Source organism: Trachypithecus francoisi, unplaced genomic scaffold, assembly GCF_009764315.1.
Source record: "Trachypithecus francoisi isolate TF-2019V2 unplaced genomic scaffold, Tfra_2.0 Lachesis_group12, whole genome shotgun sequence".
In the NCBI taxonomy this organism is placed as follows: Eukaryota; Metazoa; Chordata; class Mammalia; order Primates; family Cercopithecidae; genus Trachypithecus; species Trachypithecus francoisi.
In genome coordinates this window covers 61,545,654-61,568,225 of record NW_022681457.1, presented here as the reverse complement: position 1 = coordinate 61,568,225, position 22,572 = coordinate 61,545,654, and the positions used below count along the sequence as shown (strand labels likewise).

Genomic DNA, 22,572 nt, shown 5'->3' with positions numbered 1-22,572 from the left:
TCCAGTATTTAAAAATACATATATTTTTATAAAATTTGAATTATGGAAGGCTACTGTTACAATTTAAACTTTCTACAATAAAGTATTTATTGACTACAATAAGCTGCCTAGCATTTCACATTGGATGGAATTGGTGGAATTCCATTTAATTCTCTATTTTATGCAGAATATATAATTCTGACAATTGACAATCATCTTTGCATAAAAATTTTAGGCACTTAAAGCTTCTAGGAACACAGTCTATAAACTTTAATTTGTGTACCAGCATGTGCTCATTCTTTTAGGGGAGACTTATTCTAGGAATACAGACAGTTCAGTATTAGGAGCTTCATTATTATGAGTCACCATTTGAAAGGACTGGAAGAGAAAAGGCATATTTTTGCTGGTGTTCCTGAGACTAAATCTAAAAAAAAATCAATATTCATTTTTAAATTTCTGATTATGGAAATCGTTAAACAAAGATAAAATTATAAATAAAAATGTGATGAATCCGTACCATCCAGTTTCAATACTGATTGTTGGCATTTTGCTAATCTTGTTTCATGTATTCTCCTAACTTAAAGTTGCTTGATTTTTGCCTACATGTCTTATTCAAATTAGGATCCAAATGAGATCTACATTTCATATTTGGTTGGTAAGTCTCTTAAGTCTCTTTTAATCTATAATATCTCTTCTTTCTTTCCCGTCACCCCTCATGCATGTATCTGTTGAAGATATCAGGCCATCTGTCTTGCAGAATCTCTCACCACATGGATTACACTGAGGACTTTCTGGTGATGTCGTTTATCATGTCCCTGTGTCCTTCATGTTTCTTGTGAACTGGAAGTGAGATCTAGAAAAAAGTTTCTCAGCTTCTGCATTCCTGACATTTGGGGCTAGGTAATTCTTCACTGTGATGGCTGTCTGGGCAGCAGGTTGTCCAGCAGCATCGCTGGCCTCTACTCACTAAATGCCAGTAACGCTTTCTACGTCAATTGTGACAAACACAGTAATGTCTCCAGACACTGGCAAATGTCCTCTGAGGGGGCAAAAGCACCCTTAGTTGGGAACCAATGATCTACAGATTTCATTTCATTAGATTCAAGGTCATATTTAATTTTCTTTCTTTCTTTCTTTTTTTTTTTTTTTTTTACAAATACACTCCATGGGTACAGCTGTGTATTTCCTACTGCCATACTCAGGAGGCACTTAAACCAACAACACCTAACCCAATACACATTCTTAATAAAACTTCTCTACAAAATAAGGTAGATGGATAATTCTTCAATATCATAAAAATATAACTTTCTCAACTCCAAAACTAGTGTCAAGCTTAATTAGGAACCACCAGAAGCATTTCTATTAAAGTCAAGAACAGAACAAGGACATTTACTATCCCCACTGTTATGCAGTGTTGTGGAGGTACCAGCTAGGACAATCAGACAAGGGAAAGAAAGAAGAGGTATAGGCTCAGTGTGGTGGCTCACACCTGTAATCCTAGCACTGTGGGAGGCTGAGGTGGGCGGATCACCTGAGGTCGTGAGTTTGAGACCAGCCTGGCCAACATGGTAAAACCCTGTCTCTACCAAAAATACAAAAATGAGCCATGCATGGTCGCAGGTGCCTGGAATCCCAGCTACTTGGGAGAGTGAGGCATGAGAATCTCTTGAACCCAGGAGGTGGAGGTTGCAGTGAGCCGAGATCATACCACTGCACCAATGTACTCCAGCCTGGGTGATAGCACAAGACTCTGTCTCAGGAAAAAATAAAAAATAAAAAAAGAAAGAAAGAAAGAAAAGCTATAAACAGAAAGGAAAGTATGAGAAAATGATTTGCAGATAATGTAATGATATACCTTAACAATCCAATAGAAAATTAAAAACTGTTACTAAGTAAAGCCACAAATCTAACATTCTGTACAGATCAACAACTTTCTTATATGGAAACAATATTAAAATGCTAGCAAAATGCTAGAAGAAGGAAAAAATTTATAATAGCAATGGAAAAAATAAAATATACAAGAACAAGCCTAACAATGAGTGTGTGTGTGTGTGTGTGTGGTCCTTGCTTTGCACAGTTCTGAGCTGCATGAATTTCAGTTACTATGGCTTAAACATTATCAGTCCCCCAACAGCATGGTTCAAATTTCAGTTATTAACTACTATGGGAATATGAACTGTGAGTAACTGCAGAGAACAAACTTCACTGGCAGCTCTTCAGTCTACTATGTAAACAGAGATGTATCATGGCCAGTGACCAAACAAGCCTTTCAAAGCTGGTGACTGGTCACTGTGCTATGCCGTTCACTCCCAGACAGCAAAACATGTAGTTATGCTGCATCCTTATCTCCCAACGTTAAACCTGCAGGACATGTTACGAAAATGGATAGTCATAAGAGAGGAACTGGCCAACAAAATTGAAGTGCAGCAAAAACCCACAAAGTGATAATGCTGGAAGCAAAATTAGACATAAATGTAAATGAATTCTAGAACAAATAAATAATTGGCCACAGGAATGCTGACACTGCTGACACTGAAGAAAACTTGGGATATGCAGCCAGAGGATCTTACTAAAAGTGAATTTAACAACAAAGTATGTAGTTCCTGAAGGAAGTTATGGCAGCAAAAAAGTTTTAAAGGAACTCTTGGAGACAATTTCTTAGAAAGGACAACTGACTACTTGCCAAAGCACAGGAAAGATGCTCATTCTAGACTGTAAAGGACACAATGAGAAGGCAAGCACTATTCAAACCACTCAATAAGTCTCTTACAAAGAGACAAAACATTTTATTTCTCAAAGTTTCTAAGTGTCGTATGATCTGAATTTATGTGTCCCCTGTCTCCCACCCCCGCCTGTCTGAAATTCCTATGTGGAAACTTTAACCTCCAAAGGGATAGTATTAAGGTAGGGCCTTTGGAAGGTAACTAGATCATGAGGGCAGAGGCCTTGTGAATGTGAGTGGTATGATCTGAATGTATGTGTACGTGCCCCCCCGCTGAAATTCCTATGTGGAATCTTAATCCCCAAAGGGATAGTATTAAGAGGTGGGGCCTTTGGAAGGTGACTAGGTCATGAGGGCAGAGGCCTTGTGAATGGGATTAGTGCCCTTATAAAAGAGGCTCAGGGGAGCTTTATTGCCCCTTCCAGCATGTCAGGATGCTGCAAAAAGGTGTTATTTATGAAGTAGGGAGCAGGCCCTCTTCAGACATCAAAGCTGCTGACACCTTGAGCTTGGACTTCCCAGCCTCCAGAACCGTGAGCAATACATTTCTGTTGCTCATAAATTACCCAGCCTAAGGCATTTTGTTATAGCAGCCTGAATGGACTAAGACACAGCACCACAGTTTAGATATGGTCTGTCTGTCAATACCAAAACTAACGTTGAAATTTGATCCCCAATATGGCTGTACTGGGAGGAAGGGCCTTGTGGGAAGTTTCTGTGTTTGGGGGTGGATTCCTTATAAATGGGATGTTGGTGTTGTTCTCTCAGTGGTGGGTGAGTTCCTGCTCTTCCAAGACTGGACTGGTTCTTGGAATGAATTAGTTCTCTTGAGAGTGGGGCGTTATGAAGCCAGGACACCCCTCAGTTCTTTGTTTCTTCGCATGTGTCCCCCCTTTTGTGACTTTCTCTGCCATGTTGTGTTGTAGCACAAAAACCTTCACCAGAAGCCAGGGCCAGGGCCTCAAACTTTTCGGCCTGCAGAACTGACAGCTGAAAAAAACGCCTTTTCTTCATTTGGAGCATTGTGGGTTATCTGATTCGCCATGCTATCAGAGCCCTTTGCTTATAGATTGTTGTTTTAAATTACTGAGCCAATTCCTGTCCACTCAACTGGTCAAGAAATGTTATCTCTTTATTTAAACTCTTTTCTATTATATAGTCTATATTCCTTGCATAAAAATGGAATATAGGCAAGTATAAAGATAAATTCTAAAAAATTACTTGCATAGCTTTCTAGTCTTTTTAAATGTACATATGTAGATCTGAAGCAAAAGTAGAATCATACTATAGATTTTTAATCCTACTTTTGACAATGTTCCATGAGTATCTTCTCAAGTTAAAAATTATGCATTTTCAATGGGGTATAACGTTCCATCCTATGAAAATATCGTAATTTAACCACTCTACTAAGTAGCATAGAGCTAGAATGTTTTTGGTATTTCTGACATTATAAACAATGCTATAACAAATTATCTTGTACATCAATATAAATGCATTGCAGATTATTCTTTAGGACAGAGTTCATTTCCCCCCAAGACTCCTTAAGAATAATAAAGAATGGGCCGGGCGCGGTGCCTCATGCCTGTAATCCAGCACTTTGGGAGGCCGAGGAGGGCAGATTACGAGGTCAGGAGATTGAGACCATCCTGGCTAACATGGTGAAACCCCGTCTCTACTAAAAATATAAAAAATTAGCCAGGCACGGTAGTGGACACCTGTAATCCCAGCTACTTGAGAGGCTGAGGCAGGAGAATGGCATGAACCTGGGAGGCAGAGCTTGCAGTGAGCCGAGATCACGTCACTGCACTCCAGCCTGGGTGACAGAGCGAGACTCTGTCTCAAAACAAAAACAATAATGATAATAATAATAATAATAATAATGATGATGATAAACAATGAACACTCCTAGTTGAGACACAGGACATTACCAATATACCTTTGAGACTCCCTGTGTGCCTCACCTCAATTGCCTCCCCTTCCTTTCCAGAGATAAGAACGTTCCTGGGCTGTGGGGCACAGCATTTTTTTGTTTGTTTGTTTGTTTGACACGGAGTTTCACTCTTGTTGCCCAGGCTGGAGTGCAACAGTGCAATCAATCTTGGCTCACCATTAGCTTCCCCTCCCAGATTCAGGTGATTCTCCTGCCTCAGCCTCCTGAGTAGCTGGGATTATAGGCATGTGCCACCACACCTGGCTAATTTTTTTAGTAGAGACAGGATTTCTCCATGTTGGTCAGGCTGGTCTCGAACTATCGGCCTCAGGTGATCCACCCGCCTCGGCCACCCAAAGTGCTGGGATTACAGGCATGAGCCACTGTGCCTGGCCGAGCACAGCCATTTTTAAGGCTCTGATCTGTAAATGTAGTACCCAGAAAAAGGAGAAATGATAGAAAATATGTTTTGACAGTATGGTAAGGACAAAAAAACAGAAATGCAGATCCATGGAACAGAATAAATGGCCCAGAAATCAATCTAAACATACACAGTCAATGAATATTTGACAAGGGCACCAAGAGGACATAATGAAGAAAGAACAGTCTCTTCAATAAATGGTGCTGGGAATACTGGATATCCACATGCAAAAGAATTAAATTGGATCCATATCTTACATCATCCACAAAAATCAACTCAAAATGGATAAAAGAGCTGAATGGAATATCAGAACCTGTCAAACTCCTAGAAGAGAATACAGGGAAAAATCTCGCTGCAGTGGCAATGATTTTTTGGATATGACACTAAAAGCTCAGGCTACAAAAGCACAAATAAAAGGGACAACATCAAACCAAAAAACTTCTGTACAGCAAAGAAAACAATCAACAAAAGGAAAGAGCAACCTAAGGACTGCAAAAAAAAAAAATGCAAACCACATATCTGATAAGAGGTTAATATCCAAAATTTATAATGAACACTTATAACTCAATAGCAGAAGGACAAATAACTCGATTAAAAAATGAGCAAAGGACCTGAAAAGATATTTCTCCAAAGACATAAAAACTGCAACAGTGATATGAAAATGTACTCAACATCACGAATCATCAGAGAAACACAAATTAAAACCACTATGAAATGATAACCTGTTAGGATGACTATTATCAAAGACAAAAGAGAGAACAAATGTTGGCAGGGGTGTAGGGAAAAGGAAATCCTACTACACTGTTGGTGACAATGTAGATTGGTACGGCCATGAAAACTAGTATGGAGGTTCCTAAAGAAATTAAAAATAGAACTACCACATGACCCAGAAATCCCTCTTCTGTGTAGGAGATGAAATCGCCACCTTACCAGGTATCTGCATTTCCATGCTCAGTGCAGCATTCCTCACAAAAACCAAGGTATGGAAACGACCTAAGTGTCCACTGATGGACAAATGGATAAAGAAAACGTGGCATGCGCGCGACACACACACACACACACACACACACACACAATCATTCCACCTTAAAAAGGGAGATCCTGCCTTTGGCACAACATGGATGGGCCTGGAGGCCTCATGCTAATAAGCCAGACACAGAAAGACAAGTATTGCTCAATGTTACTTAAAAGTCCAATACATACACACACACAGAAGGAAGGAGTGGTTACAAGGGGCTAGGGGTGGGGAGGGAGAGAAGATTCTGGCATACAAAGCAGCATGTATGTAGGATGAACTTGTCTAGAGATCTAATACACAGCATAAGGACTATAATCAAAATGTACTGTATTAGGAATTTTTGTTAAATAAGTAGATTTTAGCTGCTTTTGCTACAAAAAAAAAAGTAAGATGATAGATATGCTAATTTGCTTCACTATAGTAACCATTTTACTATCTATATTCTATATATCATATTGTTAACCTCCAATATATACAATAAGATTTATTAAAAAACAAAACAAAAACATTAAAATAAAGAAAATATGTTTTGAAACAGAGGCTATGTCTAACAAATCATTTCTAACCACCTCACCAACAGACCAGCAACAATCATATTTCCATGAAGGGTAAACTGCTCCTTCCTATCCCGCCCCATCCATTGGGCAAAAAAAGTCTTAAACCAAAACGAAACCACACTGACAAAAAAGCACACTGATCACGACACCACCTGTCATGATTCTGCTTTGCTTCCTTGGTGGAACTGCTTGGATGCTCCTGGTGACAGAGCCATTTGGGACTCCTCTACCAAGGCAAAGTATACACATGACATTAGGAAAAACACCCTAACAGTGTGATTGCTGGACTCCTAGAGTGGCCTAAATATGGCCATTGCTGAATCCAGGCTTTGGAATGTCCAAAGAAGCACAATTTCTATGTTACCCAATAAAACCCGATGTGTATCTGTATAAAAAATGATTCCTTCCCAATGCAAAGAAGCTACTTCGGCAACCCAAAGAAAGCCAGTGTAGAAACCCAAGGCTTCTTGCAACTTGGCTAAAAAGCCTGAGACTGATTTTTTCTACAGACTTTCTCCCACTGTTAGTAAGTCAGTTACTTTGGTCTCAGAACCCCAAGGAGATAAGGATGCTGGTTTAAAAACCCCTACTTCCCTGGCCTGGGACCTTACTTGGTTACTTTCCAGGTCAAATGCCTTGAGGGCTTAGATGGAAGAAAGCAGCTGGATGTCCTACAAGATTTGGGGTGATTTGAGCCTGGTTTGAACACATACACAATGATTTCAACAGAAATTTTGCAATAGGGCTTATCTTATGACCTTCAATTTATTTTCTACGCTTTTAAAGAAATAACTAGGCCGGGCGCGGTGGCTCAAGCCTGTAATCCCAGCACTTTGGGAGGCTGAGACGGGCGGATCACGAGGTCAGGAGATCGAGACCATCCTGGCTAACATGGTGAAACCCCGTCTCTACTAAAAAATACAAAAAACTAGCCAGGCGAGGTGGCGGGCGCTTGTAGTCCCAGCTACTCGGGAGGCTGAGGCAGGAGAATGGCGTAAACCCGGGAGGCGGAGCTTGCAGTGGGCTGAGATCCGGCCACTGCACTCCAGCCTGGGCCACAGAGCAAGACTCCGTCTCAAAAAAAAAAAAAAAAAGAAATAACTAAGGCCCCCACAAAACAGCCACTTCAAATTTTGTGATGAACCTGAGAGATCTTTATGCCACTGAGAAAAACAAACTCTTTCAGTTCATCTCTTCAAAACAAAATATACATTTTTTCCTCCTGATGAAACTATCTCCTTCACTGTTTTCCTTAAACAAACTGAAGCTTTTTAAAGACTTAAGTTTTTTCCCAAGCCAACACATTGACTAAAGAATCACGATGCCTACAGATGAAAAAAGACTGAAGCTTGTAATTCTGGTGGAAGTGATGGGCTGTGACTTCCAAGGTTAGGTCATAAAAGGCAACACAGCTTTTGCCTACCTATCTAAGAAGCTCATTTTGGGGACTAGCAGGCCTGCAAAGCCCACAAGGAGAAATCATGTGTGTTTTCTAGCTGAGGCCCAACCAACGGCTAGCACAGCACCAGCCTGTACTGAGGCAGCCTTCAGAGGACTATAACCCCCAGCTGTCTGGGTCACTTCCAGCCTTCAAGCTTTCTCTGATGAGACCCCAGACGGTATGGGACAGAGACAAGCCATCTCTACCGTGTCCTTTCCAAATTCCTGACTGACCCACAGAAGCCCTGAGCATAATGAGATTGCTTCTGTTTCACACCCTGATTTGGTGTGGGCTGCTGGCATGCAGCAGCAGTACACTTCATAAAGAGATCTCCCTGGTGTAGCACAGACAGGCAGGATGACAGTTATTAGAAGCAAGAGTTCAAGCTCCAGCTCTGAGACATGGGGAAAGTTATTGAAGCTAGCCCAGCCTTTGTTTCTATGTCTATAAAATTGGGGTAGTAATATTCCTAAGTACTGGACTGCTGTGAGGACTGAATACACGTGCTGTGACACGTATTGAATGCTTAGCACACCAGGCCTGGCCCAAAAACAATCTTCTCAAAAATATCAGCTATTATTATCATTTCTAATATACTTATATTTACACAAATCCCATACAATAACTGACTACACTGAGAGGCAACCTTATTATTTCCATTCCAAACTGTCATTCCCACTGCTGAAAGCCTTTCTGAAATGTTTTCTGTTTAGATTTTTTTTAGCTTTAGTGCCATATTACAACAAACCAGGCTCAGTACTACCTAAGCATACATAGTTGATGCACCATCCCTGAAAATCAGCACACATTTTTATTTCTGTATCATCATCTACCTTACTCAACAGACTATTTCAAAAAATCAAAACCAGTTTCAGAATATAAAGACACAAAAGTCCTAAACACAAACAAAAAGATTAATACATTTGACTATATTAAACTGGAAATGTCTGTTCATCAAAAGACATCATTAAGAAAGTAGAGGCCGGGCGCGGTGGCTCAAGCCTGTAATCCCAGCACTTTGGGAGGCCGAGACGGGCGGATCACGAGGTCAGGAGATCGAGACCATCCTGGCTAACACGGTGAAACCCCGTCTCTACTAAAAATACAAAAACTAGCCGGGCGAGGTGGCGGGCGCCTGTAGTCCCAGCTACTCGGGAGGCTGAGGCAGGAGAACGGCGTAAACCCAGGAGGCGGAGCTTGCAGTGAGCTGAGATCCGGCCACTGCACTCCAGTCGGGCGACAGAGCGAGACTCCGTCTCAAAAAAAAAAAAAAAAAAAGAAAGTAGAAAGGCAAGCCATAGTTTAGATGACATCTGCAATATGCCCCACAAAGGCCTTGTACTCAGAATACATAAAGAGCTCCTGCAAATCAGTAAGAAAACAGCAGATGATAGTTTGGATATTTGTCCTTCCAAATCTCATGTCGAAATTTGATCCCCAATGTTGGAGGTAAAGCCTGGGGAGAGGCGACTGGGTCATGGGGACGGATCCCTTAGGAATGGCTTGGTGTAGCCATTCATGAATAATGAGTTCTCTCTGTTACTGCAAGATCTGACTGTTAAGAAGAGCCTTGCCGGGCGCGGTGGCTCAAGCCTGTAATCCCAGCACTTGGGAGGCCGAGACGGGCGGATCACGAGGTCAAGAGATGGAGACCATCCTGGCTAACACGGTGAAACCCCGTCTCTACTAAAAATACAAAAACTAGCCGGGTGAGGTGGCGGCGCCTGTAGTCCCAGCTACTCGGGAGGCTGAGGCAGGAGAATGGCGTAAACCCGGGAGGCGGAGCTTGCAGTGAGCTGAGATCGGCCACTGCACTCCAGTCCGGGCGACAGAGCGAGACTCCGTCTCAAAAAAAAAAAAAAAAAAAAGAAAGTAGAAAGGCAAGCCATAGTTTAGATGACATCTGCAATATGCCCCACAAAGGCCTTGTACTCAGAATACATAAAGAGCTCCTGCAAATCAGTAAGAAAACAGCAGATGATAGTTTGGATATTTGTCCTTCCAAATCTCATGTCGAAATTTGATCCCCAATGTTGGAGGTAAAGCCTGGGGAGAGGCGACTGGGTCATGGGGACGGATCCCTTAGGAATGGCTTGGTGTAGCCATTCATGAATAATGAGTTCTCTCTGTTACTGCAAGATCTGACTGTTAAGAAGAGCCTTGCCGGGCGCGGTGGCTCAAGCCTGTAATCCAGCACTTTGGGAGGCCGAGACGGGCGGATCACGAGGTCAAGAGATGGAGACCATCCTGGCTAACACGGTGAAACCCCGTCTCTACTAAAAATACAAAAACTAGCCGGGTGAGGTGGCGGCGCCTGTAGTCCAGCTACTCGGGAGGCTGAGGCAGGAGAATGGCGTAAACCGGGAGGCGGAGCTTGCAGTGAGCTGAGATCCGGCCACTGCACTCCAGGGCCACAGAGCCAGACTCCGTCTCAAAAAAAAAAAAAAAAAAAAAAAAAAAAAGAAGAGCCTGGTACTTCCTTCCCTCTCTCTTGTTCCATGTCTCACAATGTGACATATCTGCTCCCGCTTCACCTCTGTCATGACTGGAAGCCTCCTGAGGCCCTCACCAGAAGCAGAGGACAGCCTGCAGAACCATAAGCCAAATAAACCTCTTCTTTATAAATTACCCAGCCTGAAGTATTCCCTCATAACAATGCTAAATACAACAGACAATGCAACAGAGAAGTGGGCAATGGCCCATAAATGAAAAGATGCTCACACTCAGAAATTATCACAGAAATGCAAACGAAAGCACAATAATACACTGCTATACATCTACCAAAACAATAGAGATTAAAGACTGACAACACAAAGTGCTGCTGAAGATGTGAATAGGTACAACCATTTTGGAAAACTGTTGACACTGTCTACCAGAGCTGAATACATATACATGTCCAATTACCAAGAAATTTCACGCCTAGGTATAAACCCAATAGAAATGGACTCATTTCATATATACGCCCCAAAACATGTAAAACAATGTTCAAACTGATATCAGATCATTTCAGGGAGGAAAACCTTGCAATAACCCAAATGTCTATCCACAGCACAATGAATAAATTGTGGTGGTCTTAACAGTGGAATACTATACAGCAATGAAATGCATTTGTGCTAGGTGGAACTATACACACACACATTGAGTGAAAAAATCTAAACATAAAGTAGAATATGTCCTGTATGATTCCATTTTTATTAAGTTCAGAAACAGAAAAAACTAATTGATAATGTTAGAAGTCAAGATAGTGGTGGCTGGGCGCGGTGGCTCAAGCCTGTAATCTCAGCACTTTGGGAGGCCGAGGCGGGCGGATCACAAGGTCAGGAGATCAAGACCATCCTGGCTAACACGGTGAAACCCCGTCTCTACTAAAAAAAAATACAAAAAAGAATTAGCCGGGCGAGGTGGCGGACGCCTGCAGTCCCAGCTACTCGGGAGGCTGAGGCAGGAGAATGGCATGAACCGGGGAGGCGGAGCTTGCAGTGAGCCGAGATCGCGCCACTGCACTCCAGCCTGGGCGACAGAGCGAGACTCCGTCTCAAAAAAAAAAAAAAAAAAAAGTCAAGATGGTGGTTACCAGAAAGAGGGGAGGGGTAGTTAAAGACTGGAAGGCCCATGAAGGGGTGCTGCTGAAGAGCTGATAATGGTTTGTGTTACAAGCATGAGTTTAATTTGTCATTATTCATCAGCTGTACCTTTATGATTTATGCAGTTTTCAGGAGGCATGGGAACATCAAGTATAAAATCTATTTAAAAAATTTAGAGGGAAGGAGGGAGACAGAGACTTAAGAGACTCTCTTAATAGAGTGGCTGGACCTTGTTTGGTTCTTGATATGAAAAAGCTACCTCTAAAAGTATATTTTGAAACAATTATGGAAAAATGGGTATTTTTGGACTGGGTATTGAAAAAATTCATCTTGCTGGGCGCGGTGGCTCAAGCCTGTAATCCCAGTACTTTGGGAGGCCGAGGCAGGCGGATCACGAGGTCAGGAGATCGAGACCATCCTGGCTAACACGGTGAAACCCCATCTCTACTAAAAAAATACAAAAAACTAGCCGGGCGAGGTGGCGGGCACCTGTAGTCCCAGCTACTCGGGAGGCTGAGGCAGGAGAATGGCGTAAACCCGGGAGGCGGAGCTTGCAGTGAGCTGAGATCTGGCCACTGCACTCCAGCCTGGGCGACAGAGCAAGACTCTGTCTCAAAAAAAAATTCATCTTATATTATTTGGGCAGCTATTCTACTTAAGGAAGAAAAGGTATAATAATACCACTACACATTTATTTTCAAGAATAAATTAAACTTATACAAAAAACTTAAAGAATCAGAACCATTTTATAGATAGGAAAAACTGAGGGATATGGACAACTATCAGTCAACATTTACTGTGCACGTACGATGTCCTGCGCAGCGTGTGGAGTACTTGAGCCCAAAGCCCCTGTACTTCCCTTGACATCACACTGTCCCCCTGCCACAGTGTAGTTTCAGAACCTAAGCACGGTACACCTGTGTTTCTAAGGGAAAATGGGTTCCATGCCATATGGTTAAAAAGAAACTGATACTCTCAGGACAACGGTTTGTTCTCCCATCTTGTTCTCTACAAAAGTGGTACTGGGAGATGTAAATCAGGGCAGGTCCAGCAGTGCAATATTAAACTAAACTGATGACCATCTATTATGAAAAATTTTGACTGGAACTTTTCAGTAAAACTTTGGGGTCAACGTTATAAATGTCAGGTATGATCTCTCACCTTATATAAAAATCAAATCAAAATGGATTAAGGACTTAAACCTAAGACCTGAAACTATAAAAATTCTAGAAGATAACATTGGAAAAACCCTTCTAGACACTGGCTTAGGCAAGGATTTCGTGACCAAAAACACAAAAGCAATTGCAATAAAAACAGAGATAAATAGCTGTATCTAATTAAACTAAAGCGCTTCTGCATAAGGAACAGTCAAGAGAGTAAACAGACAACCCACTGAGTGGGATAAAATCTTCACAATCTATACATCTCACAAAGGACTAATATCCAAAATCTATAACAAACTCAAATCAGTAGGAAAAAAAACAATCAATCCCATCAAAAAATGGGCTAAGGACATAAATAGACAATTCTCAAAAGAAGATATGCAAATGGCCAACAAACATATGAAAAAATCACTAATGATCAGGGAAATGCAAATCAAATGCAACATCACTAATGATCAGGGAAATGCAAATCAAAACCACAGTGTGATACCACCTTACTCCTGTAAGAATGGCCATAATCAAAGAATCAATCGACAGTAGACGTTGGTGTGGATGTGGCAATAAGGGAACACTTCTACACTGCTGGTGGGAATGTAAACTTGTACAGCCACTGTGGAACAGTGCAGAGGTTCCTTAAAGAACTAAAGTAGAACTATCATTTGATTCAGCAATCCCACTACTGGGGATCTACCCAGAGGAAAAGAAGTCATTATTTGAAAAAGATACTTGCACACGCAAGTTTATAGCAGCATAATTCACAATAGCAAAATTGTGGAACCAACCCAAATGCCCCTCAATCAACAAGTGGATAAAGAACTCTGAGATATATATATGATGGAATACTAGTCAGCTATAAAAAGGAATGAATTAACAGCGTTTGCAGTGACCTGGATGAGATTAGAGACTATTATTCCAAGTGAAGTAACTCAGGAATGGAAAACCAAACATTGTATGTTCTCACTGATATGTGGGAGCTAAGCTATGAGGATGCAAAGGCATAACAATGATAAAATGGACTTTGGGGACTTGGGGGGAAAGAGTGGGAGGACGGCGAAAGATAAAAGACAACAAATACGGTGCTGTGTATACTGCTCGGGTGATGGGTGCACCAGGTTCTCATAAATCACCATTAAAGAACTTATGTAACCAAATACCACCTGCACCCCAATAACTTATGGAAAAATAAAATTAAAAAAAAAAAGAAATGTCAGGTATAACTATAATTGGTGTATGGTTTACACAGAATAAAAACAAAGTTATTAATAGCTGCATTAGTAGGGACTGGGATGGAATGATGTCATTTTAATCTTTACCTGCCTTCCACAGGAATGGAAAACAGCTCTCTTTTTTCTGGGTAAGAACAAGGCTTCTGAGATAATCTGACAACTTCATGAGCAGAAAATGGGAACAAGCCCCTTCAATGCACCAAGTAACATGCTGGGTACTTCATAAATATAATTTCACTTAATCTTCACAAAGCTTTATGAGCAGGGAAGTATTCTCCCCAGTTTCGTATGAGAAAAGAGGCTTAGTGTGGCATAACATTCCCAGGGCCACCAGTTGGGCACAGGAAGTGTGTGGTCCAGGCCTGGGATGCTCCCAAGACACTAGAGTGACTCCAAAGCAGCCAGACATAGCATGGGGACCTCAGCAGGGACAGCACTCTGCCTGGGCTCAGCATCTCTCCCGTAAAATGAGTTCTGCCTGCCTACCCTGGCACAGAATTCATTCTTTGTTTCCCTAGTGTTTAGAGGTCATCAGCCTTTTAGTACTTTTCTTTGTTTAGATAATGAATTATTGAGAAGATAAAAGCTGGGCCCAGTAACTACCAGCTACCACTTACTGGCTGCTTATTATGTGCTGGTACCTTATATGGTATTTCATTTCATCCTCACAACCTTAATATCCTCATTCTATTAATGACAAAACCAAGCACAGAGAGGTGAAACAAATCCCACAAGTGAGAGAGCTCAGATTCAATCTCAGGACTATCTACCCCTAGAACCAGGGATCCACGAAGCCGTACTGCCCAGACCACAAAGATGGGGTCATTGAAGGACTGGAATGACAGCATAAGAAGCAAAAGCACGAGAAAGGAACAGGTTTCACCACTACAGAAAACCTATTATGTAACAGGCACACTAAAATAAACAATAAACCTTTTGTGCCCTTGTGCAAAATTTAGAAGTTGTGCAACAAGACCTTGCAGCTCTATTAAGAACTCGTTACTGCTGCTTGTGAGCATGTTTCTTAATGAAATGTAGGGAATCAGAAATGCATAGAGTATGGCATGAACTCTGAGAAACCAAGCCCAAACTCTGACCATAAGTGCACCAGGCAACGAAACTGAATGAAGCAGACGCAAAAAGAGCCAGAGAAACTCCTGTGATCCTTGAATTAAGTCAGGCATTATAAAGCTTACACTTTCCAGCTCAGCTTAAGGTACACAGTATAGGACAATGAGGAGAAAGTCCTAGAAACATCCTGGAATAGAACATGTTAATCCATAATGCTCTGCGACCAGAAATCCCATAAAGACAAAGGATAGTGAGTATTTAAAGAAGGTTAAAAGGAGAGCCATGACATTAGAAAATAAGACTTATGAGGAAAAACTGATAATAAGTACAAAGAGGGAGGTATGACAAAATTGTTTCTAAGGCATAAACACACCAAACCCAGTGACAAAGTGGAGTGTGAATAAATTTGGAAAATAACAGACTGAGACTTCTCTGATGTTACACAAAGAGGATTCTCATAGGATGTTGCCTGTTAGTAGGAAGACCCTAGGACAACTGCAAGGAATCCTATGAGTCTGTGAATATTTTAAGAACATAAGAAAACATCCCTGAGACACTGACAGCTATCAAAATGAATCTTTAAGCTGCAAAACTGATCTAATAAAGCAGATGTAAAACCTTCAACAGAACTGGAATCACTAACCTGTTGCATACATTTATCCTAAGTATTTGTGGGTCTACTTGCATATTGTTTGTCTACAAGTTCCATGACAGCAAAGATGACATCTGTTTTGTTATGACTGTAGTCCAAGAATCTAGCATGGCCCCTGAAGCATAATATTTGCTCAATAAATATTTCTCCATGAATGAAAGAACAATCTAATTCTGGACCCAGAGAAATGTTATTTTCTTCTTACTTAAATCACATGAATCTGGCATGGTATGTCTAAATTCAAGGATACCAAAAATATAAACGCAAAGCTTTCTCCTCCTATCAGGTAAACTAGTGTTCCTTGTTTCCATCACATTCTACTAATCATTTCCCAGTATAAATCACGAATGTATACATACTCAGTTCCACCTATTAAATAGACTGATTGGACATGGTGTAACCATGTAATCCCAGCACTTTAGGAGGCTGAGGTGGGCAGACACTTGAGGCCAGGAGTTTAAGACCTGGTGAAACCCCGTCTCTAATTAGCTAATTAGCATGCCTGTGGTCCCAGCTACTCGGGAGGCTGAGGCATGATAATCACTTGAACCCGGGAGGCGGAGGTTGCCATGAGGCGAGATCACGCCACTGCACTCCGGCCTGGGCAATGACAGAGTAAGACTCTGTTGAAAGAAAAGGAAGGAAGGAAGGGAAGGAAGGGAAGGAAGGGAAGGAAGGGAAGGAAGGGAAGGAAGGAAGGAAGGAAGGAAGGAAAGAAAGAAAAAGAAAGAAAGGAAGGAAGGAAGGAAGGAAAGGAAAGAAAGAAAAGAGAAAAGAAAAGAAAGGAGAGAAAGAGAAAGAAAAGAAAGAAAAGAAGGAAAGAAGGAAAGAAAGAAAGACACTGAGGAAGACTGAGGCAAGGTCAAATATCTTCCACAGAGTTTTAAGACTCTGCAAACAGATGTACTGTCTCAAGAGTGATTATAAGTAAATCTGCTGGTTTGCAAACTAAGCACATATTAAATATTCGAAACCATACACAGATCACCACACTATGGGATTAAACAATGACCTTTTATGGCACAGTCTATCGGGTTTTCACTGAGATTAATAAAATAACTTTCCCACACTCACTTGTATTGTATCTATAAATTCTGGGGAGAGAGTTAAAACCTGCAAAGTTTTGACAAGGGGGTGAAAGAGTTTATGCCCATGGCCTAGCACTATCACTGAGAATGCCTATATTTTCTGAAATACATATTAGAATTGGCTTTTGGGAAAAATCAAGTTACAACATTAAATGACTTATTCTATACATACTAGCTTAATTTTGAAAAATGGACTCTTATAGGAAATTTTATTGCCTTTAAGTTTTAAGGATCTTTTGCTGGAATACTGAGTATCTTACTGCCAAATTACTGAAATGAACTCTAAGGCACTGAAAATTGCTATGAAATTTATACCCATATGAAATGAAAACATAAAATTGACAGATAAAGACAATTTCCTACATATCAACTAGACAAAATGCCTACTGTCCTAAGATTCAAGCTTAAAGTTCACATCTTAACAAACCAAACAAGACTTATAAAACCAGCCAGGTGCAGTGGCTCACGCCTGCAATCCCAGCACTTTGGGAGGCTGATGTGGGAGGATCCCTTGAGGCTAGGAGTTCGAGGCTGCAATGAGCTATGACCACACCACTGCACTCCAGCTTGGGCAATACAGCAAGACCCTGACTCAAAAAATAAATAAGTAAATATAAAAACAACAAAATATAAAACCAATTAGTGGAAATTTCTTACTTCTTAACCTGTGTTTCAATAAGTGCTATACATTTTTAATTATTTCATTTTATTTTTTTACGATAAAATATTTTAATACAAGCATTAAAATTCTAGAATCATAACACTTACCTATACGGCTTATCAGAGTTATGGATTCGCCTGTGGTTTCTGACACCAACATATGTTGTACTTGTATAATCACACACATCACATCTATACTGTTTCTGGACTGAAGACTTATTCCCTAGACAAGGTATTTCAGAGTTTTAGTAGCAGGCTTTGACAAGATTCAAATGACAGCATTTACATTCCATTGTAAATGAAAATTTATACCACACAATTGTATTAGTATTTCAATCACGGCTTTCTCGCTGTTTTAACAAGTCTGAAGTGGTTTTATAGGTTTTCCGCATATACACTATCAGCAGATATAAATTGAACATCATCTGACCTATAAACACAGATAGGTTGGGATGATTTCTGCATAACCATGTACAATATTCTAAATCATAATGAACTTGCTTCCGGCTGACTGTGTAGGAGCTAAATTAATCAGAGACACCCTGTTGATCTGTATCACCAAGTAGGTGTTACTCTAACCAATACTGGATATACTGTCTTAAAGAAACACTGACTTGCCAACAAGCTGTAATTTAATACTATACTCCAATATTATAAAGTGTAGCTATGAAGCATATATAACCAACTCAACATAAAAAGCCTGGCTGGCTGGGTGTGGTGGCTCATGCCCATAATCCTAGCACTCTGGAAGGCCAAGGTGGGAGGATCGCTTGAGGCCAGGAGTTGGAGACTAGCCTGGGCAACAGAGCATGAGATCTCTCCCCTACTCACCCCCTGCAAAAAAAAGCCTAAGGCCTTTTCACCCAGTGCATTTTCTTTGTTTACCACTAAACGTTAGCTATCAATGCAACAAGAAAGGAAAAGCAGCGCAAATTTTTAAGTGCTAGGCAATGTATAATTCTTTCTAGTTAACTGACAGGTTACAGGGACAAAGGTTATGACTGACATGAATATGCAGCTCTCCGAAATGCAGGAAACATGGATCCAATGAAAAGAAGCCATGTTACTAAACTCACTCTGCAACAACAGGGCTGAGTAATTCAAGTTGGGGTAAGCTTATGTCAACACAAGTTGAGTGACTTGATCATATAAAACGATTTCCTGAAGATATTCAACGCTTCATGTACCTGTCTGTCAGCATACAGTCCACAGGCTATTCACACTCTGCTTTATATTCAGAAACAAAACAAGCATGGAAGCTCATGAAAAAGGCAGAGCAGGAAGAACTGTGTGTCTCTTGGCAGGAAGAAAGCTTAGGTAGAACACCTGTATACACTGCATAAAAGTAAAATCCGTGGCATTATACAAACGAAAACCCACACTGAAATTTCAACAAAGAAAATCCTTAAGTTAAATTTACAGCTTCTGAAATTGAAATTTTCTTTTGCTAATAACTACTGCCAGGCAGAACAAAATGTCCTAATTTCCTGGTATAAATCTATAACATTAATATACACACTAATCATAATTATAATCTAAGTATTGCTCTTAATTGGTAGGTTAAAAACTTGGACTTGATTACAAATGGCACTGTTCCAAATACAGTTTTAAAAAAACCCTAAAAAATGAAGTGTGAAATATTGGATAATGGTTTTGTGTGAGAAATATTACAGATCAATGACAACTAATAAAACTGACAGATGGAAAAACTTAATATAGCACAGAATGAGAGCCTGTGATACTTCAGGCAACTGTTTCCAATGGAAAGAATATTGGATTTAAAGTTCAAAAACTTGGGCTTAGTCCTCGCTCTGCCACTTTCTACTAGTATGATCATGGGTAAATTATTTTGCCTCTTGAAGTCTCAGTTTTCTCATCTACAAATTGGAAACGCTAGAACCTCACAGCATAGTTTAGTAAGTCCTACATTTTTCCTTTAGCAAAGTCTGTACTTTACCTGCATGTCTGGGTAAAATCTCTGCCCTGTCACTAAATGTCTATTCTCTGAGGATAAGGGATCTGCTTGTTCTGTTTAGACTGAATCCCCAGGGCTTGGCAAATTATAGGTTTCCAACAAAAACCAATTTAATTAGGTTTCATGGAGTAACACCATACGAAAGGGCTTTGCTTGCGGCTCTATTTGAGCTCCTGTGGTATCTGCTGACACACCCATCAGCCTCGTTCTGTCTTCTTCACTGAGTTGGGTTCCTGAAGGGCAGTGATGCCTTTCACTGCACTCCCAGCACCTAGCACAGTATCTAGCTCAAGATAGGCAGGCCACACCTTTTGGCCAAGCAAATGTTAAGCTGAAACATGCCCTAAGGTATCTGTGCTGTCAGAATGGCAGAGACTGGGGATCACAGAGACACACATCTCTCTTCTTGTTTAACAAGTTTACTAAATGCTTAAAGAAGTTTTAACAAAGCATGACTTATTATTACCTTATTTGTGAGCTAAAAATTTTTTCTTTGACCTGACAACCAGATTTCAAAATATCTAATGAGTTAATAAAATACCCATCCAGGTATAAATATGCAGCCATCTGAACTGCTACAGTACTGAGAGAAAAAAGCAAATGGAGCCAGGTGGAGGAAAAGAGGCATGGCAGGCAATTTAAAAATCCATACATGTAACCCTTAAAAAATGGCATGAGCCACAAAGAAAAGATGCTGCAACATAAAATATAGTAAACATACATTAATACTGTAAAGTCTGAAGTGGTTATTTTAATTTTGAGCTGACGCTTTAATCTTTTTATTAAAATTGTGAATTTTAATCTGTTAACTCATTTGGACAGTTTGAAATGTTTGCTTTTTAGGACGGTGCTAAAAAAGACATCTTCCAACACTGATATTAACTGCAGGTGGTGCTACTGAGTAGTATTTACTTCATCCCTTCATTAGGGATTTATAGTTCAATCATATCAAACGTTTTAATGTCTCCTTTAAAGGAGATATGGAAACATAATGAATTAAAATAAAAGGAGGCATTGAGGGCTATTTTGTAAAAAGGAAACAAAACTGTTTTAGCTCAGCCATCTACTGCAGAAACAGATGCTATGCCATAAACTCCTTTTGTTTTGGAGAGTTTTACAGGGATGACATCTGTTTGACATGAGAATTTTGGTGCTACAGTGGTGTCAAAATCAGTTCTTTCAGAAGCATTCTAGAATCAGTTATGCTTTCTGGGGTATAATTTAATGAAACATTATGGTAAAACATTTCACTCTGTAGTCGTTTCTAACTTTAATTCTTAGTAAATCTAAAAAGGAAAGTCACCCCAATATGTTTTATCTCCCATAAACATTATGCGCCACACTGGAGACATTTAAAGTATATCAATTTAAGTGAGCTGAACCAAAGCGGCACAGCTTAGTACACTTTATACTTAATTCTCTGGATGTGGCATCCGCCTTTTCATGGAGCTCTAATTAAATCTTTTGATTCTAATATTCCTATTGCCAGAAACTCGGTTGACTGCTACCTAACTAGTACATAAAAAGATCTTGTGTGTCTATGTGTGAGTATTTTTTTTTTTTTTAAATAATGCAGATGTAATCTGGCAGTCATACTTGGGTAAGAATAAGATAACAGTGGGAAGCCCCAGTTAAAGTTTGGGGTGGGGGCCTACCATCTGCAAAAGCTCTGTTCTCAGTAGGTCAACTGGTGCCGAGAGAGGGAGGGGAAGCCTGTTTTCCATGTTGTAGCTTTTCTGGCTTGCTGGTACATCACCTTCTAAGGGGCGCTTAAGTTTCAACTGCAATATCTACCTACAAAGCTGAAGATGAATCCTTACTATCTAGGGCTTCTCACCTAGGACCTAGTAATCATCTGCTTCATTCAGTACTTGGCATTTCCTCAGAAACAGAGATCAGATTCACTCACATCCATGGTACAAAAATGGAGAAGAATATAGGCTTTTGCCCTGAAAATAACCAATCATGACAACTAAGAGCACTTTTACGTCATGTGCGAGTCACTGCAGCCCATATAACAAAATACATAGATACCTTCCTGGACACATTTTCCATCAGCTGTATCACTGGAAATTCTTGGCTCATTAGAAGTTGCTGTTGACAAGGTATCTGGAAGACTGTGCTGTTCTCTCTCATGATTCCTCAATTGACTCTAAAAAGTGGAAAGAAATATGTAATTTTCAATAAATATACATGTCCAACTCTTAGGAGGCTGTAGAAGAACGGGTTCATTGCTTTCATGGCCTAGTACAACGAATTATCATATTTTAAAATCAAGTCTGCTAAAAGATCATTTGACACATTTGACAATTTATAGAAAGAGGTGCATTAGCAAATCATAACATCATGCAATGGACAGTTCCTCTTCATATTCTCTGAAAGGAAGTCACCGCTTTCTTAAGTGATTACACAGGGGGTGTCCGTATTTACTGAAACACTGGTAGGCCCAGAGGAACCAGCAGTGTTCAGAATAATGCAACTTCACAAAAATAAATCCAATCCGTAATTGCCGGACTCCTAATTTTTCATTTAAATATCTAAATGTGTAAGAGACCTAACTGGAAGTGCTCCTCCAAGGACATCCTGTCTCCTCTACTTCCACTCCCATGAATCAAGAGCTCAGCAGCAAAAGAAACTCCTGGAGACTTCTGGAACTTGTCTTTGCAGCCTATATTGGATGTCCTACTTGGAATTTCATGAGTGTAATCTGAGAAGCAGTGAACCTCAGACTCAAGGGCTTTTTTATTCCTGTTACCTTTTTGTTTGTTTGTCTGGTTGTTTAGAGACGGAGTTTCGCTCTGTTGCCCGGGCTGGAGTGCAGTGGCACGATCTCGGCTTACTGCAAGCTCCATCTCCCGGGCTCACGCTACTCTCTTGCCTCAGCCTCCTGAGGAGCTGGGACTACAGGTGCCCACCACCATGCCTGGCTAAGGTTTTGTATTTTTAGCAGAGACGGGGTTTCACAATGTTAGCAAGGATGGTCTCGATCTCCTGACCTAGTGCTCCGCCCGCCTCGGCCTCCCTCCTGTTACCTTTTTATCACAGCTAGACCCCAGCTCTCAGTAATCTGAAGGAAAAAGTCTAC

At 40.6% G+C, this 22,572-nt stretch overlaps 1 protein-coding gene across 2 annotated transcripts in view; it reads right to left on the bottom strand.

Annotated features, from left to right (window-relative positions):
• Positions 1–22,572, bottom strand: part of ZNF507 (zinc finger protein 507) — a 42,354-nt gene that overhangs the window by 9,669 nt on the left and 10,113 nt on the right. For both annotated transcript variants that reach the window (XM_033225589.1, XM_033225588.1), the window contains 2 exons: positions 21,522–21,639; positions 17,621–17,735 (listed from right to left, as the gene is read on the bottom strand). In XM_033225589.1, coding sequence (XP_033081480.1) covers positions 17,621–17,735; positions 21,522–21,639 — 233 coding nt within the window. The remainder of the gene's footprint in view (positions 1–17,620; positions 17,736–21,521; positions 21,640–22,572) is intronic.